Source organism: Rhinoderma darwinii, chromosome 2 (genome assembly GCF_050947455.1).
Source record: "Rhinoderma darwinii isolate aRhiDar2 chromosome 2, aRhiDar2.hap1, whole genome shotgun sequence".
Lineage (NCBI taxonomy): Eukaryota > Metazoa > Chordata > Amphibia > Anura > Rhinodermatidae > Rhinoderma > Rhinoderma darwinii.
Window position 1 is genome coordinate 232,395,181 of NC_134688.1, and position 25,383 is coordinate 232,420,563.

At 40.5% G+C, this 25,383-nt stretch overlaps 1 protein-coding gene across 1 annotated transcript in view; it reads left to right on the plus strand.

Moving 5' to 3' along the window:
- Nucleotides 1–13,608, plus strand: part of RFLNB (refilin B) — a 31,696-nt gene extending 18,088 nt beyond the window's left edge. Inside the window, exon 3 of the mRNA XM_075850404.1 lies at nt 12,200–13,608. Coding sequence (XP_075706519.1) covers nt 12,200–12,530 — 331 coding nt within the window. The 3' untranslated portion in view covers nt 12,531–13,608. The remainder of the gene's footprint in view (nt 1–12,199) is intronic.
- The last annotated feature ends 11,775 nt before the right edge of the window (nt 13,609–25,383 follow it).

Here is a 25,383-nt window from a genome sequence, read left to right on the forward strand (position 1 = left end):
AAAACTCGTCAAAACACTCGTCGAGGTGTTTTTTTTACCCTTTTGACTGATTGAAATTGGGTTTTGGAGGCGGAAACCGGCTCAAGATAGGTCATGTCGCTTCTTACCGCGATGCGTTTTTTTTTGCTCACGGTAAAAAAGCTCGTCCAACTCCCATTGAAATCAATGGGAGACATTTTCGGGCGGTTTTTGACGAGTTTTGCGGAGCGTTTTCCGCGCCGAAAAACTCGTAAAAAAACTCTGTGTGAACAGGGCCTTAGGGTTGTTCATAAATGTATTCATCAATGGATTAGTGGACTTTTTCTTTGTTACTTTTATTAAAACGGTTACAAAAAATAAGTAAAAAAACAAATCCGTAAAAAATGGCGCACAAGTTATATACCACTGAAGAGGCATTTGCTCTCTTGGATTCTGATGTGAATGAGGTCACTTTTGTGGGGTTTCTGCTGTTTTGGTCCCTCCAGGGCGTTGCAAATGGGACATGGCACTGAAAACCATTATAGCAAAATTTGAGCTCCAAAACCCAAATGGCACTGCTTCCCTTCTGAGGGCTGTAATGTGTTCAAATATAAGTTTATGACCACATATGGGGTATTGCCGTAATCAGGATACATTTCTTTACAAATGGTGGGGTGCTTTTTCTCCTTTATTCCTTGCAAAAATTAAAAATGTATATGTTTCTTCAGATTTCACAGACTAATTCCAATAAATTCAGCAAAACACCTGTGGGGTTAAAATGCTCACTATACAACTAGATAAATTCCTTGAGGGGTGTAGTTTCCAAAATGGGGTCACTTTTTGGGGGTTTCCACTGTTTAGGTACCACAAGACCTCCTCAAACCAGACATGGAGCCTAAAATATATTGTAATAAAAAGGAGGCTTCAAAATCCACCAGGTGCTCCTTTGCTTCTGAGGCCGGTGTTTCACTCCATTACCGCCCGAGGGCCACATGTGGGATATTTCTAAATACTGCAGAATCTGGGCAATAAATATTGCGTTTCTCTGGTAAAACCTTCTGTGTTACAGAAATTTTTCTATTACAAATGAATTTCTGCAAAAAAAATTACATTTGTAAATTACACCTCTGCTTTGCTTTAATTCCTGTGAAATGCCTAAAGGGTTAAGAAACTTTCTGAATGCTGTTTTGAATACTTTGAGGGGTGAAGTTTTTAAAATGGGATGATTTATAGGGAGTTTCTAATATATAAGGCCCTCAAAGCCATTTCAGAACTGAACTGGTCCATGAAAAAATAGGTTTTGGAAATTTCTTGAAAATGTCAGAAATTGCTGCTAAAGATCTAAGCCTTGTAACGTCCTAGAAAAATAAAAGGACGTTCAAAAAACTATGCAAACATAAAGTAAACATATGGGGAATGTTAACTAGTAACTATTGTGTGTGGTATTAATATCTTTTTTGCAAGGAGATACATTCAAATTTAGAAAAATGCAATTTTTTGCACATTTTCTCAAAATTTTGGTGTTTTTCACAAATAAATACTGAATTTATCGACCACATTTTTCCAGTATCGTAAAGTACAATATGTCACGAGAAAACAATCTCAGACTCGCTTGGATAGGTAAAAGCATTCCCAAGTTATTACCACATAAAGTGAAACATGTCAGATTTTAAAAAATCGCCTGACTCCACAAGGCCAAAACAGGCTCAGTCCTGAAGGGGTAAAATAAGATTAAATGTATCAATATTTTAATTTCTAAGTGATATAAATATATAACAGTTTGTGCTTTTTGGGCAACAAATCAGTTCCCCTTTACACAGTAAACCCACTGTCCCTATTCTGTGTGAACATGCACATGCACAACCTTGTGCCTTATAACAACATGAGGGCAAGTTAAGTATTGTACGGTGGTATTTGCAGACTGAATATCTCAGGTGAACAAATATTTTAGATGCAGATATAGGCGTTAGACAAACATCTGATGTAGTTAATGTTTAGCCATGAAGTACACGTGCTCATACATCATGTCTGCAAATGAGTCATTAATATGTCCTTTTTTTTTTTATTGGTGTGTGGTAATATCTGCTTTACTGACACAAGGTAAATTTTCTGACATTTGCTTATGTCATTCCTTTTGTGGTAAAAACAGTATAAGTAGTCTGTACCCTTATTTTTTTGTATAGATAGATGATATGGTAAATGTTTGATAATCTGTCATGGTCAATGCTACTGTTTTGGTTGATTAATAATAATTATTAATGACGCAGCCTAGTTTGGGCCTTAAAGCGCAACTAAACTTTCACCCAAAAAAATAAAAATAAATTGCTATTATGTAACTTTATGTGAATTCATTACTCCTAGGAATTTTTTTTCCTTGTGCAACAGTCCACATTTATTTTCTCACACTTCCTGATTCTGGCCAGTTGCTAGGGGCGTGTCTTACTGTGTGTGATGTTTGCCAGTACTGTATGCAATATTCAATCTGCCCATAGTTTCCATCATGCAACGAAACAGCTAGCCAATCAGAAAAACCCAGGTCCATGTGCTGCCTATTTTTGCTTTTTCTATATATGCACAGAGCCACCAGTGCTGCTGGACTGTGGATTGTGTATACATATATATATATATATATATATATATATATATATATATATATATATATATATATATATATATATATATATATATGTATATATATATATGTATATATATATATATATATATGTGTGTGTGTGTATGTATATATACACACATATACTACCACACACTCACCCGTAGATAATTCCACAGTGCCCTCTGTAGATGATGCCACAACAACCCACTAGATAATGCCACTGTGCCCTCTGTAGATACTGCCACACACCCACCCACAGATAGTGCCACAGTGCCCTCTCTAGATAATGCCACAGTGTCCTCTGTAGATGCCACCCCCCCTAGATAATGCCACAGTGCCCTCTGTAGATACTGCCACAGTGCCCTCTGTAGATAATGTCGCACACAACCCTTGTAGATAGTGGCACACCCCCCCCCCCCCCAAGTAGATAGCTCCATTGGGGCCCTAACCAGGGCCGGCCTTAGGTTTGATGGCACCCTGTGCAGGACTCTCTATTGCCGCTCCCTACACAAAACAAAAATTAACCACATATATAGACACGAACATACTGGAACATATATACTGTACATACATAAAGACAGATATTTCGACATACAGGCAAATATACATACACACATCTGGAATATATACATACAGGTAAATATATAGACGTACAGAAACACATACACACACACACAGACACACACACACACACACACACGCAGATAAATACACAGACAGGGACATATACATACACACATCTGGAATATATACATACAGGTAAATATATAGACGTACAGAAACACATACACACAGGCAGGGACAGGGACATATACAAATACATAAACTGTATTTATAGGCCAGTTCAGTTCTGATGTGGCTTTGAGGGGGTCTATATATTAGAAACCCTCAGAAATCACCCCATTTTAAAAACTGAACCCCTCAAATTATTCAAAACAGCATTTAGAACATTTCTTAACCCTGTAGGCATTTCACAGGAATTATAGCAAAGTGGAGATAAAATTTACAAAATTATTTTTTTTTGCAGAAATTTAATTTGAATCACTTTTTTCTGTAACACAGAAAGTTCTACCAGAGAAACACAAATCAATATTTATTTTAGAAATTTCTCACATGTAGACCTAGTGTGCTACTGAACCGAGAAGCAAAGGAGCACCAAGTGGATTTTGGGACATCCTTTTTTTAGATTATATTTTAGGCACTATGTCATGTTTGAAGAGGTCTTGTGGTGCCAAAACATAGGAAAATCTCCAAAAAGACACCATTTTATAAACTACACTCCCCAAGGAATTTATCTAAGGGTATAGTGAGAATTTTAACCCCACAGGTTTTTTGCTGAAATTGTTCGAATTAGGCCGTAAAAATTAAAATCTACATTTTTTTCACACAAAAAGTAGTTTTAGCTCAGATTTTTTTCATTTTCACAAAGAATACAGGAGACAAGAGAACCCCAGCATGTGTAAAGCAATTTCTCCAGAGTTCGATAATACCCCATATGTGGTGATAAACTGCTGTTTGGACACACCACAGGGCTCAGAAGGGAAGGAGCGTCATTTGAATTTTGGAACTCAAATTTTGCTGGGATGGTTTTTGGGTGCCATGAGGCATTTACAAACCCCTGAGGGACCAAAACAGTAGAGACCGCCAAAAAGTGACTCTATTAGGGAAACTACAGCCCTCAAGTAATCTAACTAGGAGAATATTGTACATTTAGACCCCACAGGTTTTTTTTGCAAAATGTTTTGGGATTATTCTGTAAAAATGTAAATCTAAATTTTTTTTCCTACTAAAATGTAGACTTTTTTCATTTTCTCAAGAGAAAAGCACCCAAACATTTGTAAAGGAATTTCTCCCAAGTACGGAAATACCCCACATGCGGGCTTAGAATGGCATGAGCGCTAGTTGGCATGAGGTAGTTTTCATTGGTTCCATTTTGGGTTGATGCAACTTTTTGATCAGCTGTTGTTTTTTGAGAGGCGTGGTGACCAAGAACAGCAATTATGCGATTGATTTTTAGCCGTTTTTTTTCTTCTATGGCATTCACCGTGCACTATAAATGACATATTTACTTCATTCTGCGGGTCGATACGATTACGGCGATTCCAAATGTATATTGTTTTTTTTTTATGTTTTACTGAGTTTGCACAATAAAATCAATTTTTTTAAAAAACAATCATTTCTTTTTTGTGTTGCCATATTCTAAGAGCCATAACATTTTTCTATCTGAGTTGAGCGCTAAGGGCATGACCACACGTGGCGGATTTCCTCCGCAACTGTCCGCATCAATGCCACACAGAATCTGCGTTGCAGATTCTGCTGCGGATCTGCACAAAATGTGCAGAAAATTGATGCGGACTGGCCGCTGCGGACTGCAGGAAAAGTGCTTCCCTTCTCCCTATTCAGTGCAGGATAGAGAGAAGGGACAGCACTTTCCCTAGTGAAAGTCAAAGAAATTCATACTTACCGCCCGTTGTCTTGGTGACGCGTCCCTCTTTCGGCATCCAGCCCGACCTCCCTGGATGACGCTCCAGTCCATGTGACCGCTGCAGCCTGTGCTTGGCCTGTGATTGGCTGCAGCCGTCACTTAGACTGAAACGTCATCCTGGGAGGCCGGACTGGAGACAGACGCAGGGAGTTCTCGGTAAGTATGAACTTATATTTTTTTTTACACATACATGTATATTGAGATCGGTAGTCACTGTCCCGGGTGCAGAAACAGTTACTGCCGATCGCGTAACTCTTTCAGCACCCTGGACAGTGACTATTTACAGACGTCTCCTAGCAACGCTCCCGTCATTACGGGAGCCCCATTGACTTCCTCAGTCTGGCTGTAGACCTAGAAATACATAGGTCCAGCCAGAATGAAGAAATGTCATGGTAGTAAAAACAATACGCTCCGCAGCACACATAAGATCTGCGGACTTCATTGCGGAATTTTGACTCTCCATTGAAGTCAATGGAGAAATTCCGCCATGAGTCCGCAACCAGTCCGCCACTGCTCCGCAACAGACAGAGCATGCTGCGGACACCAAATTCCGCTCCGCAGCCTATGCTCCGCAGCGGAATTTTACGCCTAGTCTAAACGAACACTGCTAAATTAAAGTGTAAGTCAATGGACAAACGGCACCGCTGCGGATTAACGCTGCGGAGTGTCCGCAGCGGAATTTCAGTGAAATTCCGCCACGTGTGAACCCGCCCTAAGGGATTAAGGTTCTGTTCACACCACTTTTGGTGTGTATATTGAATGTATGTGTCTGCCATTGACTCTAATTTTCAAAAAATTGCACAATGTTTTTGCGGGACGCCCTTGTATTTGAAAGTGTAGTCGACTACGCTCTTCAATACTGTTTAAAAACGAATTGCCAATGCATATCGACCAGATTTATGACAAAAGGATGCTCTTTTGGCATATGGCTACGTTTGGCGTACACGCTGAGAGTATACTGTTACATGTTTGTGTAAAGGTGCATGGTCACTCCGACCATGAAGATTAATAAGAACCGTATTTTAGGAGATAGAGCAAGAAAGGAGTTATTACACACAAGGGACGATAAGTCACATCATTAATATCAGTACACTTACACCATACACTTCTCGTTTCCTTTTCTTACTGAGGCATAACCATTCAATAGCTAGCACAGTGGCCACATTCTGATGTTAAATAGGGCTTTACTGATACCCTGTTGCTAGTAAACTTTCTCCTTCTGCTACATGCAGTTCCAATAGTTCTTGGCGATCATCTGGATGTATGGAAATAGTTCTGCAACTCTTCCTCTTGGATTGATCATAGCTATTTTTATAGCCCACTTGGACCTGTGTTGCCTCCTCTTATCAATCATCTGTGGTTATTTTCTCCATGATGAAGTGTTAACTGAAAATAAAAAGATTATTTTCAGCCTTGTCCCAAATCACTGTTTAATCAAATCATTTTATTGCAAAATTTGTCTTTAAATAGAAAAATATAAAGCGAGCAGACAGGAAAATGTAGAGTCTCAATGTTAAAATAATAGTGTTTTCCACCCGAGAAAAGCTGTCAGCAAAAAGCTACAGGACATTTAACACTATTAGAAACTGCCTTCCAGATGATTGTAAAACCGGATGGTAAAATAAGCACTGAATGTTCAGAGCACATTTCTGGCACTGCTTATCCTCCTGAATATCAAACCAAAGTATTATATTCATAAAATGGGAATTGTGTGTACTCTCGTATGTGCTCTACTCTGTACCTGCCTTGTTACTGTTTAGAGTATGGCTTCTTAATCTTTTTCTTCTGGGATCTCACCAGCCAGAACATGTTGACAGCTTGGCCTCACCAGGGGTTAGAGTTAATGCTAAAATTATAAATAGTAATTTATATATCTTTCATTTGTCTCCTGAACCCACTAAAACATTAAGGCCCTGTTCACATGGAGTTTTTTTTTTCCTGAAGGAATTCTGACAGATTTTTCTGCCTGCAAATTTTTTGCAGGCGGTTGAGCACCGCGGGCAATAGACGCTGCAAGAAACGCTTTTTCTGCCATCTATTGATTTCAATGGGAAGTCAGAGGAGGAGCCGCGGCAAAAAAAGAGCATGCTGCTTTTTTTTTTGCTGCGAGCAGCTAAAAATCGCCACGGAAAAAAACGCCTCTACCTCCCATTGAAATTAATGGTAGGCGGTTTCGGACATTTTTTGCTGCTGATTCCGACGTGGTTTCTGCGTCAAAATCAGCGTAAAACTGCGTGAACTGGGCCTTACAGGAGGAAATCAGAGATTGTTGCAGCCAGAGCAAGGCCTTAGTATCAGGAGAGATCAGCTTAGGAGCACCCCTGAAAACTGCCTCCTCCGCTGTGCCTCACCAACTTCTGGGGGCGCCTCAGTTTGAGAAGCACTGGTTTAGAGGAACACAATTACATATTTGATTGTAATGATGACTAATAAACATGTCTTCCTAATCTTTATAGCTTACAGATAGCATCTGTCAACAATGTATTATGTGATAAGTATATGCATGTTCAGTATGTGAATTTCACGTGGCTATTTCTGATAACTAATAAATGTGTACTGATCCAAGATACACAGTATTAGAATGCCTTTGTACATTTATATTAACTTGGATGACTCAACTATATTTATAATATATATATATATATATATATATATATATATATATATATATGAAAAGAAAATTAGATTTGTATACAGCAACTATAACCTGGTATTTCATATGAAATTAAAGTTTGTGGCATATGGCAGAATTATTTAAAGAGGCTCTGTCACCAGATTTTGCAACCCCTATCTCCTATTGCAGCAGATCGGCGCTGCAATGTAGATAACAGTAACGTTGTTTTTTTTTTAAAAAACGAGCATTTTTGGCCAAGTTATGACCATTTTTATATTTATGCAAATGAGGCTTTCTAAAGTACAACTGGGCGTGTTTAACGTTATGTCCAAGTGGGCGTGTATTGTGTGTGTACATCTGGGCGTTTTTACTTGTTTTACTAGCTGGGCGTTGTGACTAGAAGTGTATGATGCTGACGAATCAGCATCATCCCCTTCTCTTCGTTACCACCCAGCTTCTGGCAGTGCACAGACACACAGCGTGTCCTCACGAGATCACGCTGTGACGTCACTCACTTCCTCCCACAGGAACTTCATCCCGTCGGACGAGCGAGGACACGCTGTGTGTCTGAACTGCCAGAAGCTGGGTGGTAACGAAGAGAAGTGGATGATGCCGATTCGTCAGCATCATACACTTCTATTCACAACTCCCAGCTAGTAAAAGAAGTAAAAACGCCCAGATGTACACACACAATACACGCCCACTTGGACATAACGTTAAACACGCCCAGTTGTACTTAAGAAAGGCTCATTTGCATAAATATAAAAATGGTCATAACTTGGGCAAAAACGCTCGTTTTTGAAAAAAACAAAACGTTACTGTAATCTACATTGCAGCGCCGATCTGCTGCAATAGGATATAGGGGTTTGAAAATCTGGTGACAGAGGCTCTGTCACCACATTATAAGTGTCCTATCTCCTACATAAGGAGATGGGCGCTGTAATGTAGGTGACAGTAATGCTTTTTATTTAAAAAAACGATCTATTTTCACAACGTTAGGAGCAATTTTGGTTTATGCTAATGAGTTGCTTAATGCCCAAGTGGGCGTATTTTTACTTTCGACCAAGTGGGCGTTGTACAGAGGAGTGTATGACGCTGACCAATCGGCATCGTGCACTCCTCTCCATTCATTTAGACAGCAGAATCGCGTTCTTACTAGAACATGATCTGCAGCCACATACACAGCGATTCTGCTTGATTAACGTTAATCCAGTGTCCTGATAATGAATAGACATGACCATCCAGCCTGGACGTCATGTGTATTCAGAATCCTGACACTTCTGAATCTTTTCTGTGAGATTCCAGCAACGGAAACGAAATCTCGCGAGATCACTGAGGTAAACGAGATTTCGTTTCCGTTGCTGAAATCTCAGAGAAAAGAGTCAGAAGTGTCAGGATTCTGAATACACATGACGTCCAGGCTGGATGGTCATGTGTATTCATTATCAGGACACTTGATTAACGTTAATCAAGCAGAATCGCTGTGTATGTGGCTGCAGATCATGTTCTAGTAAGAACGCGATTCTGCTGTCAAAATTAATGGTGAGGAGTGCACGATGCCGATTGGTCAGCGTCATACACTCCTCTGTACAACACCCACTTGGTCAAAAGTAAAAATACGCCCACTTGGGCATTAAGCAACTCATTAGCATAAACCAAAATCGCTCCTAACGTTGTGAAAATAGATCGTTTTTTTTAAATAAAAAGCATTACTGTCACCTACATTATAGCGCCCATCTCCTTATGTAGGAGATAGGACACTTATAATGTGGTGACAGAGCCTCTTTAAATGACAAAATACAGTGCCTCACAGGGGCACTATACGGCAGTGCCAGTGCTTGGAGTGCCTATTGGTCCATAAATCAGACAATTCAGGACTCCGTGTTCCACCATACAGGGTCTCTGCTCCTGGATCTAAAACAACAAGGTCAGTATTATTTCAAGTAGTATATAGACACCCAGGTTGACTGTATGGGAAAATTTAACCAATAATATTTCATATGGAAATGTTATTCTGTGCTTTTGGTTCCGAATATGCACTCCCAACCTCATTTACAGAAATATACAGTGCCTACCAAAAGTTCCGGAACACCCTTAAAACTTTTGAACGGCTCGAGGTAGAGGGTTGAAATTTGGTGGGATTTAATGGGGTCATAAAATCTACTAGTTAACACCAAAATAAACCACCCCCACCCCCTTGGGGGTGGTGGGGTGGGCGGGTACAGCAAAATCTTAATGCCGCAATCTATTTTGAGATTTTTTTTTCCGCTGAGATATTTAACGTTAAAGTTATCATCTTCATTATCGGCTACCGCCGGTGTTGGCATTACCCAAAATGTACCGCGCGGGTAAAATCCTAAATGTGTGTGGACGTGTGTGCGTGTGAGCTTGGGAATGTCACATCAAGGTGACTTTAAATGACGTATTATTACAATCAGCCTCGGCGATACAAAATGGACCTTGTCTACGATTGTAACATGATTTCTTGTGTACACATTTCGGTAGTCGCTTGTGAATTTCAGCGAGCGCTAATTCGGAGAGTAATTTTCATTTTTGTACATTTCCATTGTCATATCACAAAATGCATCTGACCGAAATGGAAAGGATCACTTTATTAATGATGAGGGGGTATGGCGAGGAAAAAATAAGATCCTATCGAGAGTGATTCTTTCCGTTTTGGTTAAATGCATTTTGTGCAAATACAATGCACTCTCCAAAGTTAATATCTCTGCGAAAAAAATCATATCTCAAAATCGATTGGGGCATTGCTTATGTATTGAAAAGAGCTTTCAAATGAGCCCCCACTCGACCCCCCGTGCCATTTAAGATTTTGCTGCTCTCCGCCCACCCCACCGCCCCTCAGGGGGTGGGGTGTTTTTTTTTGTGTTAACTGGTAGATTTTATGACCCAATTAAATCGCACCAAATTTCAACCCTCTACCTCGAGCCGTTCAAAAGTTATGAGTGTGTCCCGGAAATTTTGGTGGGCACTGTATATAAACACATGGTAAACCCTGTGAATGAAACATCAAAACACATAGGGACATTTATCTATAGTATGATAACCATATAACTTTACAAAATGAGAACAAGTCTTAGGGTCAATGCACATGATGCGTATTACGTGTGGTTTAGCCATGCGTATTTGCGTGTGGCAAAACCACAGCATAATACAGTACCAGCATAGACAGTGAAATTCCAGGAAATCTCATGTACACGCTGCGTTATTTTCCTGCACGTAAATTGACCTGCGGTGCGTATTTTTAAATCTGCAGCATGTCAATTTATCTTGCGTTTCTGCTTGCGAACTCTATCTGCCTAGCGCAGAGGTAAATCGAACAAGAACCCGCAGCATGAAAACGCTGCGATTTATGCGCCAAAACGTAAAAACAGCACCGAAAAATGCATAAAAAATGCACCTTCAAATACTACGTAATGAATTTGCTGTGTCATAATACACTAGACTAGCTCTTCTCACGATTTCTCATGGCTGCTATAATTGTGTCTTAGTATAGTTTGGAGAGTTTCTAAACAGAGCAACAATAACTGCCCACATAGTGCTTTCACTCAGCGGTTTGTCTAACAAATAAATTTCATTGGGAAGAAACTGGGCATGCTGTCTTACTGCAAACAGTACTAAAAGCAGTCTGTCCTCCCAGTGGTTGGACCCCCACAATCAATATCTTAGCATATACAGCGTACTATCACTTGGTCATAAAATATTGTGCAACTTTGGACTATGAGCGATGATCACAGGGATCAATGCTATAGGAGCTGGTAATTTTTACAGACTATATTGGTGACTCAATATATAAGTGGTCTATTAGATGATTTCAGCAATCCCATTTTATTAGAAGGGAACCCCAATGATAAGATAGTCACATGGTGTTCCACTGCTGGGACCCTTGGCAATCTGCTGTAATTTTTGGGGAACCCAGCAGCAAGTGTTCAGTTCTCGTTTCAATGGGCTGTCTGTTTAATGCATGGATATGCAAGGTCCTCCACAGCTAGAGACACCCTTTGTGGTTGCTCTCCACTCCGGCTAATATAGTAGGGTCCTGAATAGCGGACCAGAGTTTTTTTTACATAATCGTCATTTATCACCTATATACAAGATAGGGGAAAAATGTCCAAGTGTTGGGCCCCCGAGCGTTCCCAACTCTCATATGTGAAAGGAGCAGTACTGCGCATGCGTTGCCACCACTCCACTTACTTTCTATGATTCTGCCGGAGAAAGCCGACCGCAATCTCTGGCAGCCCCATAGAATGTGAATAGATAAGTAATAAAAGATTATGGGAAAACTCCTTTAACTCATAATTTCCTAAAAGGGTATTTGAAAATGGGTTATCTAAACCAGACAACCTCTTTATATCCAAGTTGGCATGGTTCAGGAAATAAATGGTCAAAGTGTCAAATATGGACTATAAAATATATTTGTTACATCAGATAGATAAGATCGGTCATAATCAACTCAAATTCTGCGTCATCTATGACTCTACTAATATTGTTATTTCTTTCCTGTTTTCAGGTATACGTCCTCAGTTAAATACGACTCTGACAGGCATTTCATTGACAATATATACATGCCGGTAGGACTGGGAGTCTCTTCGTGTAGTCAGTCTGTGATCTGCATTCCAAACTGTACATGGCGCAACTACAGAGCTGAAGTTCACTTTGAACCAAAGAACAAGCCTCAGAGATTCATGAGCACCACAATTGTCTACCCAAAGCACACAAAAACAGTGTACACTACTACTTTGGATTACAACTGCAAGAAATGTATGAGGCGCTTTCTCTCCAGTGTAGAGCTTGAGTCAGCTGAACATGTGGGCAACGAATGCTTTATGGATGAATACTGAGCACTTGTATGCCCACTCCTCTGCCTTACAGAACTAGAAAGAGCATGGAGCCTCTGAACAACTTCAAACTGGCAGAACCTACACAAATTCTTAGGCTCTAAGATGACAAAAAGTATATATGAAAGTCTTTCAAGCAGAAATCTGATAGACATACTGTACAAGTTCCAAAACCTGATTTAGGTAACTGGTTTTTCCCGCATAATGACTGATAATATTTTTTTGTACACCTACTCATAATACTGTGTAAATGCTTGGGACATTTATATGATTGTGAACGTATAAACTATACTTTGATCTCTAAAATCAAAGGCTCTTCAGCAAGGCACAAACAATGGATTTCACACGTCATCTGCACCATAGAAATGTATTGGTCACTACAATAAAAGAAAATATTGAAAAGTATTTGGTTTGCTCAATCCCACATCTTCGATTTTTATATGGACTGTCATAGGAGCAAGAAATGTCTATAGGAACAAGGAACATCTAGGTCTTGGCTTTTGAATAACATTATGTTAACTCCATAGAAGATTGTATAATTATACGACCAAAAAGCTTTATAACTGGTTCATGTATGTTGCTTGTAATTGTAAACTTTGAACAATTTTCTATACATGCACATAACATGTCCAATAGCCCCAGAGGCACCTTCTATGGACCTTCTGTGATCATTTTTATTTGGTTATTGGGTATATTGCACATCCCTCTGATTTACATGAATATTAAAGTACTTCAATTCATCTGTGTTTGATTTACATCGGTGTTTATCTGATGAAATGAGATGGTAAGTGTACAATGTTGGGAGTGTGAGCAGAGCAATCCTGAATTAACCCCTTCAGGACCGAGCCTATTTTGGCCTTCCGGAAACAGACCCATTTTTCAAATCTGACGTGTCACTTTATGTGGTAATAACTTTGGGATGTTTGTATATACCTAAGTGATTCTGAGATTGTTTTTTTGTGATACATTGTACTTTATCTTAGTGGTAGATTTTGGTAGATATGTTTACTCTTTTTTTTAAAAAAAAAAAGAAAATCTGAAATGTAAAGAAAATTTGGAAAAAATTGCATTTTCCTGCATTTGAAATCCTCTGCATTCAAAATGGATAATACAACACAAACTAGTAAATAAATAAGGTTTACCATATATCTTCTTTATGTAGGACCATTTTTTTAATTTTATTTTTAAGGATGTTATAAGGCTTATAAATTTACGAGCAGTTTTTCAAATATTCCACAAATTTGCAAAACACTTTTTTAGGCACCGCTTTAATTTTGAAGTGGCTTTGATTCTAGTAGACGTCACAGGGCGAGTGGTGGAGCATGGATCTGATGGCATCCTGCTCAACCATTGCATTCATCTGTATCTGCATGCTGAGGACCCAGGTACAGTGGAAGCCAGAACATGTCGCAGGCCTCCTGGAACATTGGGATATCACCCGGAATCCGGGAAGGGTTACTGGAAGAGATGCAGTAATCGCCGGACTTCTAAAGGTTTGAGAATGTTGGCAGAGTAGTAGAAAATAAAATCTGCTTCTGTCAAAATCATGTGGAGCTCTTGAGGTTTTGGCGCTCCCTTCAGTAGGCAAGTAGAATTTCAGTTTTACTACATATGCTGCTGGTGAAAATAAAGAAACAGTGGGCTCTGCTTTATTTCTGTTGCACACGAAGAATCCTGTTTTCCATTAATACTAATGCTTGATTTGTACGTTATCAAAAATAGGCTTCTTACATTTAGGATGTAGAACTTCATACTTAACCCCTTCTCGATATTTCACGTAACAGTACACCATGGCCGGGGGGAGTACGGAGCAGGCTCATGGGGGCTGATCCTGCTGCATACTCTGAGATAGCTCCGGTCCCGGCCGTTTAACCACTTAGATGCCATAGTCCGTAGCAACAGCGGCATTTAAGACATTAGAAAGAGAGGAGCCCCATCTGTCATTCCATCGCCCCCTCGGGACTCGATCGTGGGTTGCCGATGCTTGTCTGAGCAGCCTTGGGGCCTAAAGAAGTCCCCCAGGTCTGCCATCTTTAGACTTTAATTCCACCCCACGAAAATGTTTCTTTTTCCGTTTTCCAGCTTATTAAACGGTACATCAAATGGTGCCATTAAAAAACTAAAACTCGTCACGCGAAAAACAAGCCCTCATGTGGCTATGTCTACAAAAAAATATATAAAAAATGAATGGCTTTTGAAAGGCTAAAAAGAAAAAATAGAAAATGAAAAATAAAATAAAAAAATAAGTCTGCAGCAGCAAGGAGTCAAATGCTTCGAACACCATTGCGGACACTTTTATTTCATTGCATTGGCTGTATTATGTGCTAAAAAAACAAAACACTTCTTACAGTTAGTTGTTATTACAAATTTCTACATAACAGACTGTAGAATGCTGTTCACTGTCAAATATGTCAGACGGTTTGTCTGACTTCTCATTTTATAGACCTTTTTTTTTTTTTTTTCCTCTTAAGAACTTATGACCAAGTCAAAGTTGCACAAAGTTGTGTTGTACATTAAATGTGTACACCAGTTAAACTGCCAACATACATGCTAAATTTGTCCATATTCTTCCATTGCCAGATGGAGGCCAGAGAATGTCAGTCAGTATACCACAATAAAAAATATATTAACTAGCATAGTAGACTACGCTATTGCATCCTGTGTTGACAGCGAGGGACAATGTTCCAGTAAAGGTGTCCGTGGCTTTTATCTTCTCTCACCTGCAGTCTTCATCAATTTAGTACAGTATTCCAAATTGATGGAGGAAAGATTTAAACAGGTGGTGTCCCCAGACAGACCATCGGGAGCTCCCCCACCCTGAATTCTGTTGTTCCATTCGGGGACCGGCTGCTTTTTCTGTGCCCAGGAAGCTCCAATGACGTTACTGTCCATATATGGGCAGTGACGTCACTGGTGTTTCCAGGACAATTACCATGAGGACAATTATGGGATGGGCTGAAGGTGGGGCTGGAAGCTGCTGTTATTGTTATCGTGCGAGAGAACTTCTACCTGCTGCCGGGTGCCCCTCTTCCTACCTCTCCCTCCCTCTCTCTCTTCTCTGAATATCTTTGATCTGGGTGCTAGTAATTAGTCTGCTATGAGTACGGCCCACCACATACCACCAGAAGAGCCTGACAGAGGAAGAGGAGCCATCAACGCTGTGGTCCTGGGCAGTGTAAGTACTTATTCCTTCTCCTGCAGTAAGAACTCTTGTGCCGTTAGAATCACATCATTATGCAGCGTTATAGTGTGCTCACTGCTGCGGATGGAATTAACTTCTGTCTGTGATGGTCACTTTTCTGGGGGGCTGATGGTCATTACTGTGAGGGGGGGCTGATGGTAATTTTACTATGAGTGGGGGCTGATGGTCATTTTACTATGAGTGGGGGCTGATGGTCATTTTACTGTGAGTGGGGGGCTAATGGCCTTTGAGTGGTTTTCACCTCTGACCTCCCATTGATATTAATAGGAGGCAGAAAAAAACCTGCGGCGCTCGTTTGGAGTGCTGTTTTGCCTGCAGTTTTTGCATCAGCTTCAACGGCTTAAAAATAGAATGTGGGCAAAAAACACTACAAAGAAGCATGAAAAAAAAAGCGTCAGACAACGCTGTCAATTCAAAATCTGCCCGATCATTTCTGCCTTACAAAAAATGCAGTGTGTAAGGCAGAGTGTACACTCCCCCAAGAGTGTAGTGCTTGTTTTTAGCTGTTTTCTGTCTTTTTGTAAACAATTTTTGGTAGGGGTGCCCTAAGGAAAAAATTTTTTCCAGGGGTGCCTTGTGCCTGAAAAGGTTGAGAAACTCTGCTTTAGAAGATCGTTAAAGAGATGAGAGAATCGAGCTAGAGAAAAAGCGGTCAAACAGACTGACGGATTTCACTGTGAACGGCATTCTGTAGCCTGCAATGAAATAGAGCGCATGCAGACTGTAGAAGCCGATAAGAGCAACATTTTTAATACCAACCAATTGTAAAAGTGTTTTTTTTAGCACAAAATACAGACAATGCAATAAGAAAACATAAAGGTTACCAAAGCTGTCTATAGCCTAACGTTTTTATTCTGGAATTCGCTGTACAGGACACAGCACTGGGACACTACGGACATTGCACCTTTATGTCGTTCACAGAAATAAAGCCAAGGTGTTGGGCTGCCACCTTTTCTCTATGACCTCTTTCTGTCTTTTTGTTAAGACCAATGCCAGCCATATGTGGGATAGTGTCCTGTGGGGTCATATGTCTATTTAACATTAAATAGGCTCTGTCACCACATTATAAGTGCCCTATCTCCTACATAAGGAAATGGGCTATATAATGTAGATGACAGTAGTGTTTTTTTATTTAGAAAAACGATCTATTTTTACCACGTTATTTAACCTGTCATTTACAGCGTGATCTCGCGAGATTACGCTTGCTCTGCTGTAAGTACCACAGAAACGTTAGCGAAGTGTCGGGATTGTGAATAGACATCCCGTCCTGGCTGGAAGGAATGTCTATTCACTGTCTAAACACTTAAGTAACGTTAATGTGTTAGTATAAGACAGCACATTCTAGCAGGATCCCTATGCGCTGAGTAAATGAATGGAGAGAAGTGCATGACGCTGATTGGTCAACGTCATACACTCCTCTGTACAACGGGCACTTGGTCTAAAATAAAAACACGGCCAGTTGGGCATTAAGAAAGTCATTTGCATAAAGCTGAAATCGCTAATAACGTGGTAAAAATAGATAGTTTTTCTAAATAAAAAGCACTGCTGTCACCTACATTATAGTGCCCATCTCCTTATGTAGGAGATAGGGCACTTATAATGTGGCGACAGAGCCTCTTTAAATTACTGCCGGTGAATATGAAATGCACAGGCGTCTGTTAGAGCATATATTAGGTAGACTAACAATGACTAATACTGGACAGTTCTGTGGGCCTTTGTTGGGCCCCATGCTGCCAATTAAGAAATGTCAGCCCTGGCGATCACAATGCTGCGGCTGACAGGGAGATGATACAGCTGTCCTCCAGCTGGTCATCGTCATGTACATGTAAGTTGGGGACCCTTCCCGTGACAGTCATGTACATGATTCAGCAGCAAAGGGTTGATGTAGACATCCATGATCCTGAGCTTTTGACCCAATACCCAATAATAATTTAGACTCTAGCAGACCCTCCGATACCCGACATCTGGGGCTTTCTAGAAGCAGTGACTAAAACAAAATGCTGGTCAGAGCTGCTTACCTGATCTGTATGTGAAGTTGCTGCTGCATGCTTTACTACTATTTCAGTCGCCTATGACACAGACACGCTCTGCCTCTGCCGGTGTTTTATTCCTCTAAAACATTGCTGGCAGGGCCAGAATTTACTGGCTTGGTGGCAACACTACCCACACAAAGAAATCTAGGCGTATGCATTAGGGTGTTCCTGGGCACACCAGAAACAACTCGTGCGTATGTTTGTGCTCTCATACAATTATCACGGGAGGGATCCTGATACAACCCCGATGGCATGCGGAATAAATAATAAGGTGAGCGGGACACCCTCCCTGCTTATAACTAGATAAAAACAATGCAGTATTGTAAGCAAGCAAAACACGAAAGGTGCACAAGACAAGGACATCCATGTGCCCTGACCATACATATCTGTCTTTATCTGATTCTAACATGATCTCCGCCACTACCCCTAGATGGGGAATTCACCAATTCATGAACTCGCATAGTGAAGAAGAATGAAGAGCAACATCTCAAATGTATGAACACAAAAGTTTTTTTGTACTGATTATATACTTTCCTAGAAGTGTTCTAGATTCTCTTATATTTCACAGTGGAAAACAGGACAGTCCACGACAACGACATATATAGATGTTACAGCCAGTGTCTGTACTACTGAAAGCATTCTTGGAAATGAGAAGTACAGACGTCTGAATTTTGCTGTTCAGGTTTTGTCCTGTTATGAGATTAATCTTAAATGAAGAGTAAGAATTGTCCAGTTTTACCACTGACACATGGGATAAAATTAAATGTCATCCTAATGTTATGTTCACATACGGCAGATTCATTGCAGAAATTTCTATGACTGAAAATATCCTCCATACATCTGAATGGGGTTGTTTATACAGGATGAGGGTGGATCTTTACAAACTCTACTAACATACATGGGTCAGATTTTGGTGCCAAAATTGTTGCAACAAAAATCTGTGTGAACTTCCCCTAAGACCCCAATCACATGGCAGAGCCAAAGGCATGGAGCCTGTATGACAGTGAACGAAGGCCGTAACACTCCCTATTACAGAGCCATATAGCCTCTGTGTGCGAAATACAGGCTCTGTCAGGTGCGATATGTACGGAGGTATTCTGCTCTAGAAACAGTTCTACTCGGGAGAATCTCTGTACATAAGGCACATGATGGAGAAGGACACAATTTCTTTCATGTGGAATCCAACAGAATAAATCTCCATATGTCGCCATGTGAGATGCGAGGTATAAGGAGGTACAGTAAAGACCCCATGCACTAGAATGGGAGCCCCATTACAGCCGTGTACAAAACGGAGCCATAATAAGACCATGAGCTTGAGGCCTGACACTTGATATAAATGTCCAGGGACTTAATATTTTACATTCTACTTACCTACTAGGTTATATGAAATTTGCCTAGAAACAAATGAGGATTAGAAACTGTTGAACTTGGTTTCTGGAAGAGACAGATATGACCGGTCCTCTATACAAGAGGCCTATGATCCCATTAGTCCGCAGTACATAATATTGGATAACTCCTAAAGATGAACTGTAAGGTTATGTCACAGCACATATATAATCTCTAATCTGTATGATAGAAGCTCATATACAGTTAGGTCCAGAATTATTTGGACAGTGACACAATCTTCATGATTTGGACTCTGCATGCCACCACATTGGATTTGAAATTAAACTACTGAGATGCCTTTGAAGTGTAGACTTTCATGTTCAATTTAAGGGGTTGAACAAAAATATCCTGTGAAACGTTTAGGAATTGCAACCATTTTTCTACACATCCTCCTCATTTCAGGGGCTCAAAAGTAATTGGACAAATTAACATTACCATAAATAAAATGTTTTTTTTAATACTTTGTAGCGAATCCTTTGCAGGCAATGACTGCCTGAAGTCTGGAACGCATGGACATCACCAAACGCTGGGTGATGCTTTGCCCGGCCTTTACTGCAGCGGTCTTCAGTTGTTGCTTTTTTGTGGGTCTTTCTACCTTAAGTTTTGTCTTAAGCAAGTGAAATGCAGCTCGATCGGGTTGGGATCTGGTGATTGACTTGGCCATTGCAGAATATTCCACTTCTTTGCCTTAAAAAACTCCTGGGTTGCTTTCCCAGTATGTTTTGCGGTCATTGTCCATCTGTACTGTGAAGTGACGTCCAATCAACCTTGCTGCATTTGGTTGAATCTGAGCAGGAAGTATATTCCTGGACCCTTCAGAATTCATCCGGCTGCTTCTGTCTTCAGTCACATCATCAATAAACACTAGTGACCCAGTGCCTTTGGCAGCCATGCATGCCCATGCCATCACACTGTCTCCACCATGTTTTACAGAGGTTGTGGTATGCTTTGGATCATGAGCCGTTCCAAGCCTTCTCCATACTTTCTTCCACCCATCATTCTGGTACAGGTTGATCTTAGTTTTATCTGTCTAAAGAATGCTGTTCCAGAACTGGGTGGCTTCTTTACATGTTGTTTGGCAAAGTCTAATCTGGCCTTTCTATTTTTGAGGCTGATTAATGGTTTGCACCTTGTGGTGAACCTCTGTATTTGACCTCTGTATTTGCTCTCATGAAGTTTTCTCTTTATGGTAGACTTAGTTACTGATACACTTACTTCCAGGAGAGTGTTCTTTACTTGGGTAGATGTTGTGAAGGGGTTTTACCTTCACCATGGAAAGGATTCTGCGATCATCCACCACTGTTGTCTTCCATGGACGTCCAGGCCTTTTGGAGATCACGAGATCACCACTGTGCTCTTTTTTTCCAGAATGTACCAAACTGTTGATTTGGCCACTCCTAACATGTGTGCTATCTCTCTGATGGATTTCTTCATTTTTTTCAGCCTAATGATGGTCTGTTTCACTTGCATTGAGAGCTCCTTTGACCTCATGTTGTGGGTTCACAGTAACAGCTTCCAAATGCAAATGCCACACCTGGAATCAACTCCAGACCTTTAACCTGCTTAATTGATGATGGATTAACGAGGGAATAGCCTATACAGCCAATTAAATTGCTTTTGAGATAATTGTCCAATTATCTTTGGTCCTTTGAAAAAGAGGCAGCTACATATTAAAGAGCTGTAATTCTTCAACTCTTCCTCAAATTAGGATGTGAATACCCTCAAATTAAAGCTGAGAGTCTGCACTTTAAGCCCATATTGGTTATATACAGTGAAGGAAATAAGTATTTGATCCCTTGCTGATTTTGTAAGTTTGCCCACTGTCAAAGACATGAACAGTCTAGAATTTTAAGGCTAGGTTAATTTTACCAGTGAGAGACAGATTATATATATAAAAAAAAGAAAATCACATTGTCAAAACTATATATATTTATTTGCATTGTGCACAGAGAAATAAGTATTTGATCCCCTACCAACCATTAAGAGTTCAAGCTCCTCCAGACCAGTTACACGCTCCAAATCAACTTGGTGCCTGCATTAAAGACAGCGGTCTTAAATGGTCACCTGTATAAAAGACTCCTGTCCACAGACTCAATTAATCAGTCTGACTCTAACCTCTACAACATGGGCAAGACCAAAGAGCTTTCTAAGGATGTCAGGGACAAGATCATAGACCTGCACAAGGCTGGAATGGGCTACAAAACCATAAGTAAGACGCTGGGTGAGAAGGAGACAACTGTTGGTGCAATAGTAAGAAAATGGAAGACATACAAAATGACTGTCAATCGACATCGATCTGGGGCTCCATGCAAAATCTCACCTCGTTGGGGTATCCTTGATCCTGAGGAAGGTGAGAGCTCAGCCGAAAACTACACGGGGGGAACTTGTTAGTGATCTCAAGGCAGCTGGGACCACAGTCACCAAGAAAACCATTGGTAACACATTACGCCGTAATGGATTAAAATCCTGCAGTGCCCGCAATGTCCCCCTGCTCAAGAAGGCACATGTACACGCCCGTCTGAAGTTTGCAAATGAACATCTGGATGATTCTGAGAGTGATTGGGAGAAGGTGCTGTGGTCAGATGAGACTAAAATTGAGCTCTTTGGCATTAACTCAACTCGCTGTATTTGGAGGAAGAGAAATGCTGCCTATGACCCAAAGAACACCGTCCCCACTGTCAAGCATGGAGGTGGAAACATTATGTTTTGGGGGTGTTTCTCTGCTAATGGCACAGGACTACTACACCGCATCAATGGGAGAATGGATGGAGCTATGTACCGTCAAATCCTTAGTGACAAATGGCTCGTGGCTGGGTCTTCCAGCACGACAATGACCCGAAACATACAGCCAAGGCAACAAAGGAGTGGCTTAAAAAGAAGCACATTAAGGTCATGGAGTGGCCTAGCCAGTCTCCAGACCTTAATCCCATCGAAAACTTATGGAGGGAGCTAAAGATCCGAGTTGCCAAGCGACAGCCTCGAAATCTTAATGATTTACAGATGATCTGCAAAGAGGAGTGAGCCAAAATTCCATCTAACATGTGTGCAAACCTCATCATCAACTACAAAAAAGTCTGACTGCTGTGCTTGCCAACAAGGGTTTTGCCACCAAGTATTAAGTCTTGTTTGTCAAAGGGATCAAATACTTATTTCTCTGTGCACAATGCAAATAAATATATACAATTTTGACAATGTGATTTTCTGTTTTTTTTAAATATAATCTATCTCTCACTGGTAAAATTAACCTAGCCTAAAAATTCTAGACTGTTCATGTCTTTGACAGTGGGCAAACTTACAAAATCAGCAAGGGATCAAATACTTATTTCCTTCACTGTATATACAGCACTAGCACCAAGCTCAGTACATATATACATCCCCAGAACCAAGCTCAGTACATATATACAACGACAGAACCAAGCTCAGTACATGTATATAACTCCAGAACCAAGCTCAATATATATATATATATATATATATATATATATATATATATATATACTGTACTGTTCAAACGTTAAGGGTCACTTAGAAATTGCCTTACTTTTGAAAGCAAAGCACAGTTTTTTTCAATGAAGATAACATTAAATTATTCAAAAATACACTCTATACATTGCTAATGTGCTAAATGACTATTCTAGCTGCAAACGTCAGGTTTTTAATGCAATATAGGTGTATAGAGGCCCATTTCCAGCAACCATCACTCCAGTTTTCTATTGGTACATTGTGTTTGCTAACTGTGCTAGAAGGCTAATGGATGATTAGAAAACACTTGAAAACCCTTGTGCAATTATGTTAGCACCGCTGTGAACAGTTTTGCTGTTTAGAGGAGCTATAAAACTGACCTTCCTTTGAGCTAGTTGAGAATCTGGAGCATTACATTTGTGGGTTCGATTAAACTCTCAAAATGGCTAGAAAAAGAGAGCTTTCATGTGAAACTAGACAGTCTATTCTTGTTCTTAGAAATGAAGTCTATTCCATGCGAGAAATTGCCAAGAAACTGAAGATTTCCTACAACGGTGTGTACTACTCTCTTCAGAGGACAGCACAAACAGGCTCTAACCAGAGTAGAAAGAGAAGTGGGAGGCCCTGCTGCACAACTGAGCAAGAAGACATTTACATTAGAGTCTCTAGTTTGAGAAATAGACGCCTCACAGGTCCTCAACTGGCAGCTTCATTAAATAGTACCCGCAAAACGCCAGTGTCAACGTCTACAGTGAAGAGGCGACTCCGGGATGCTGGCCTTCAGGGCAGAGTGGCAAAGAAAAAGCCATATCTGAGACTGGCTAATAAAAGGAAAAGATTAATATGGGCAAAAGCACACAGTCATTGGACAGAGGAAGATTGGAAAAAAGTGTTATGGACAGACGAATCGAAGTTTGAGGTGTTTGGATCACACAGAAGAACATTTGTGAGACGCAGAACAACTGAAAAGATGCTGGAAGAGTGCCTGACGCCATCTGTCAAGCATGGTGGAGGTAATGTGATGGTCTGGGGTTGCTTTGGTGCTGGTAAAGTGGGAGATTTGTACAAGGTAAAAGGGATTTTGAATAAGGAAGGCTATCACTTCATTTTGCAACGCCATGCCATACCCTGTGGACAGCGCTTAATTGGAGCCAATTTCATCCTACAACAGGACAATGACCCAAAGCACACCTCCAAATTATGCAAGAACTATTTAGGGAAGAAGCAGGCAGCTGGTATTCTATCTGTAATGGAGTGGCCAGCGCAGTCACCAGATCTCAACCCCATAGAGCTGTTGTGGGAGCAGCTTGACCGTATGGTACGCAAGAAGTGCCCATCAAGCCAATCCAACTTGTGGGAGGGGCTTCTGGAAGCATGGGATGAAAATTCTCCCGATTACCTCAGCAAATTAACAGCTAGAATGTCAAAGGTCTGCAATGCTGTAATTGCTGCAAATGGAACATTCTTTGACGAAAGCAAAGTTTGAAGGAGAAAATTATTATATCAAATAAAAATCATTATTTCTAACCTTGTCAATGTCTTGACTATATTTTCTAGTCATTTTGCAACTCATTTGATAAATATAAGTGTGAGTTTTCATGGAAAACACAAAATTGTCTAGGTAACCCCAAACTTTTGAACGGTATTATGCAAATGTTATTTTTCGCTGATTTTCCTAAATAGTCGATGCAAATGACAGTCAGTATAATCTTCAAGCCATCAACCGTTGGAGTATAATGCGAATTTTATTGAACACATCTCCTAATGATAACCGATTTTTTTTTTAGAAGTAAAAAACTCAAAATGCACTGTTTCAAATTATTATGCACAACAGAGATCAAAACATTTTAAAGGTTGTAAAGGGAACTAAAATGGTAATTTGTTGAATTTGCAGGATCAGGAGGTCATATTTACAGAAATCAAAAGCTCTTTCAATCAAAAAAAACTTAGCAGGCCAAGTTCCATGTTAACAGAGGACCCCTTCTTTGATATCACCTTCACAATTCTTGCATCCATTGAATTTGTGAGTATTCTGCATGAATATCTTTGCAAGATGTCAGAATAGCCTCCCAGAGCTTCTGTTTTGATGTGAACTGCCTCCCACCCCCATAGATATATTGCTTGAGGATGATCCAAAGCTTCTCAATAGGGTTGAGGTCAGGGGAACATGGGGGCCACAGCATGAGTTTCTCTCCTTTTATGCCCATAGCAGCCAATGACACAGAGGTATTATTTGCAGCATGAGATGGTGCATTGTCATGCATGAAGATAATTTTGCTACGGAAGGCACGGTTCTTCTTTTTGTACAACGGAAGAAAGTGGTCAGTGATAAACTCTACGTACTTTGCAGAGGTCATTTTCACACCGTCAGGGACCCTAAAGGGGCCTACCAGCTCTCTACCCATGATTCCAGCCCAAAACATGACTCTGCCATCTCCTTGCTGACGTCGCAGCCTTGTTGGGACATGGTGGCCATTCACCAACCATCCACTACTCCATCCATCTGGACCATCCAGGGTTGCACGGCACTCATCAGTAAACAACACAGTTTGAAAATTAGTCTTCATGTATTTCTGAGTCCACTGCAACTGTTTCTGCTTAGGGGTGGCCGAATAATAGCTTTATGCACACTTTCAAACCTCTGGAGGATCCTACACCTTGAGGTTCTTGGAACTCCAGAGGCACCAGCGGCTTCAAATACCTGTTTGCTGCTTTGCAATGGCATTTTAGCAGCTGCTCTCCTAACCCTATTAATTTGTCTGGCAGAAACCTT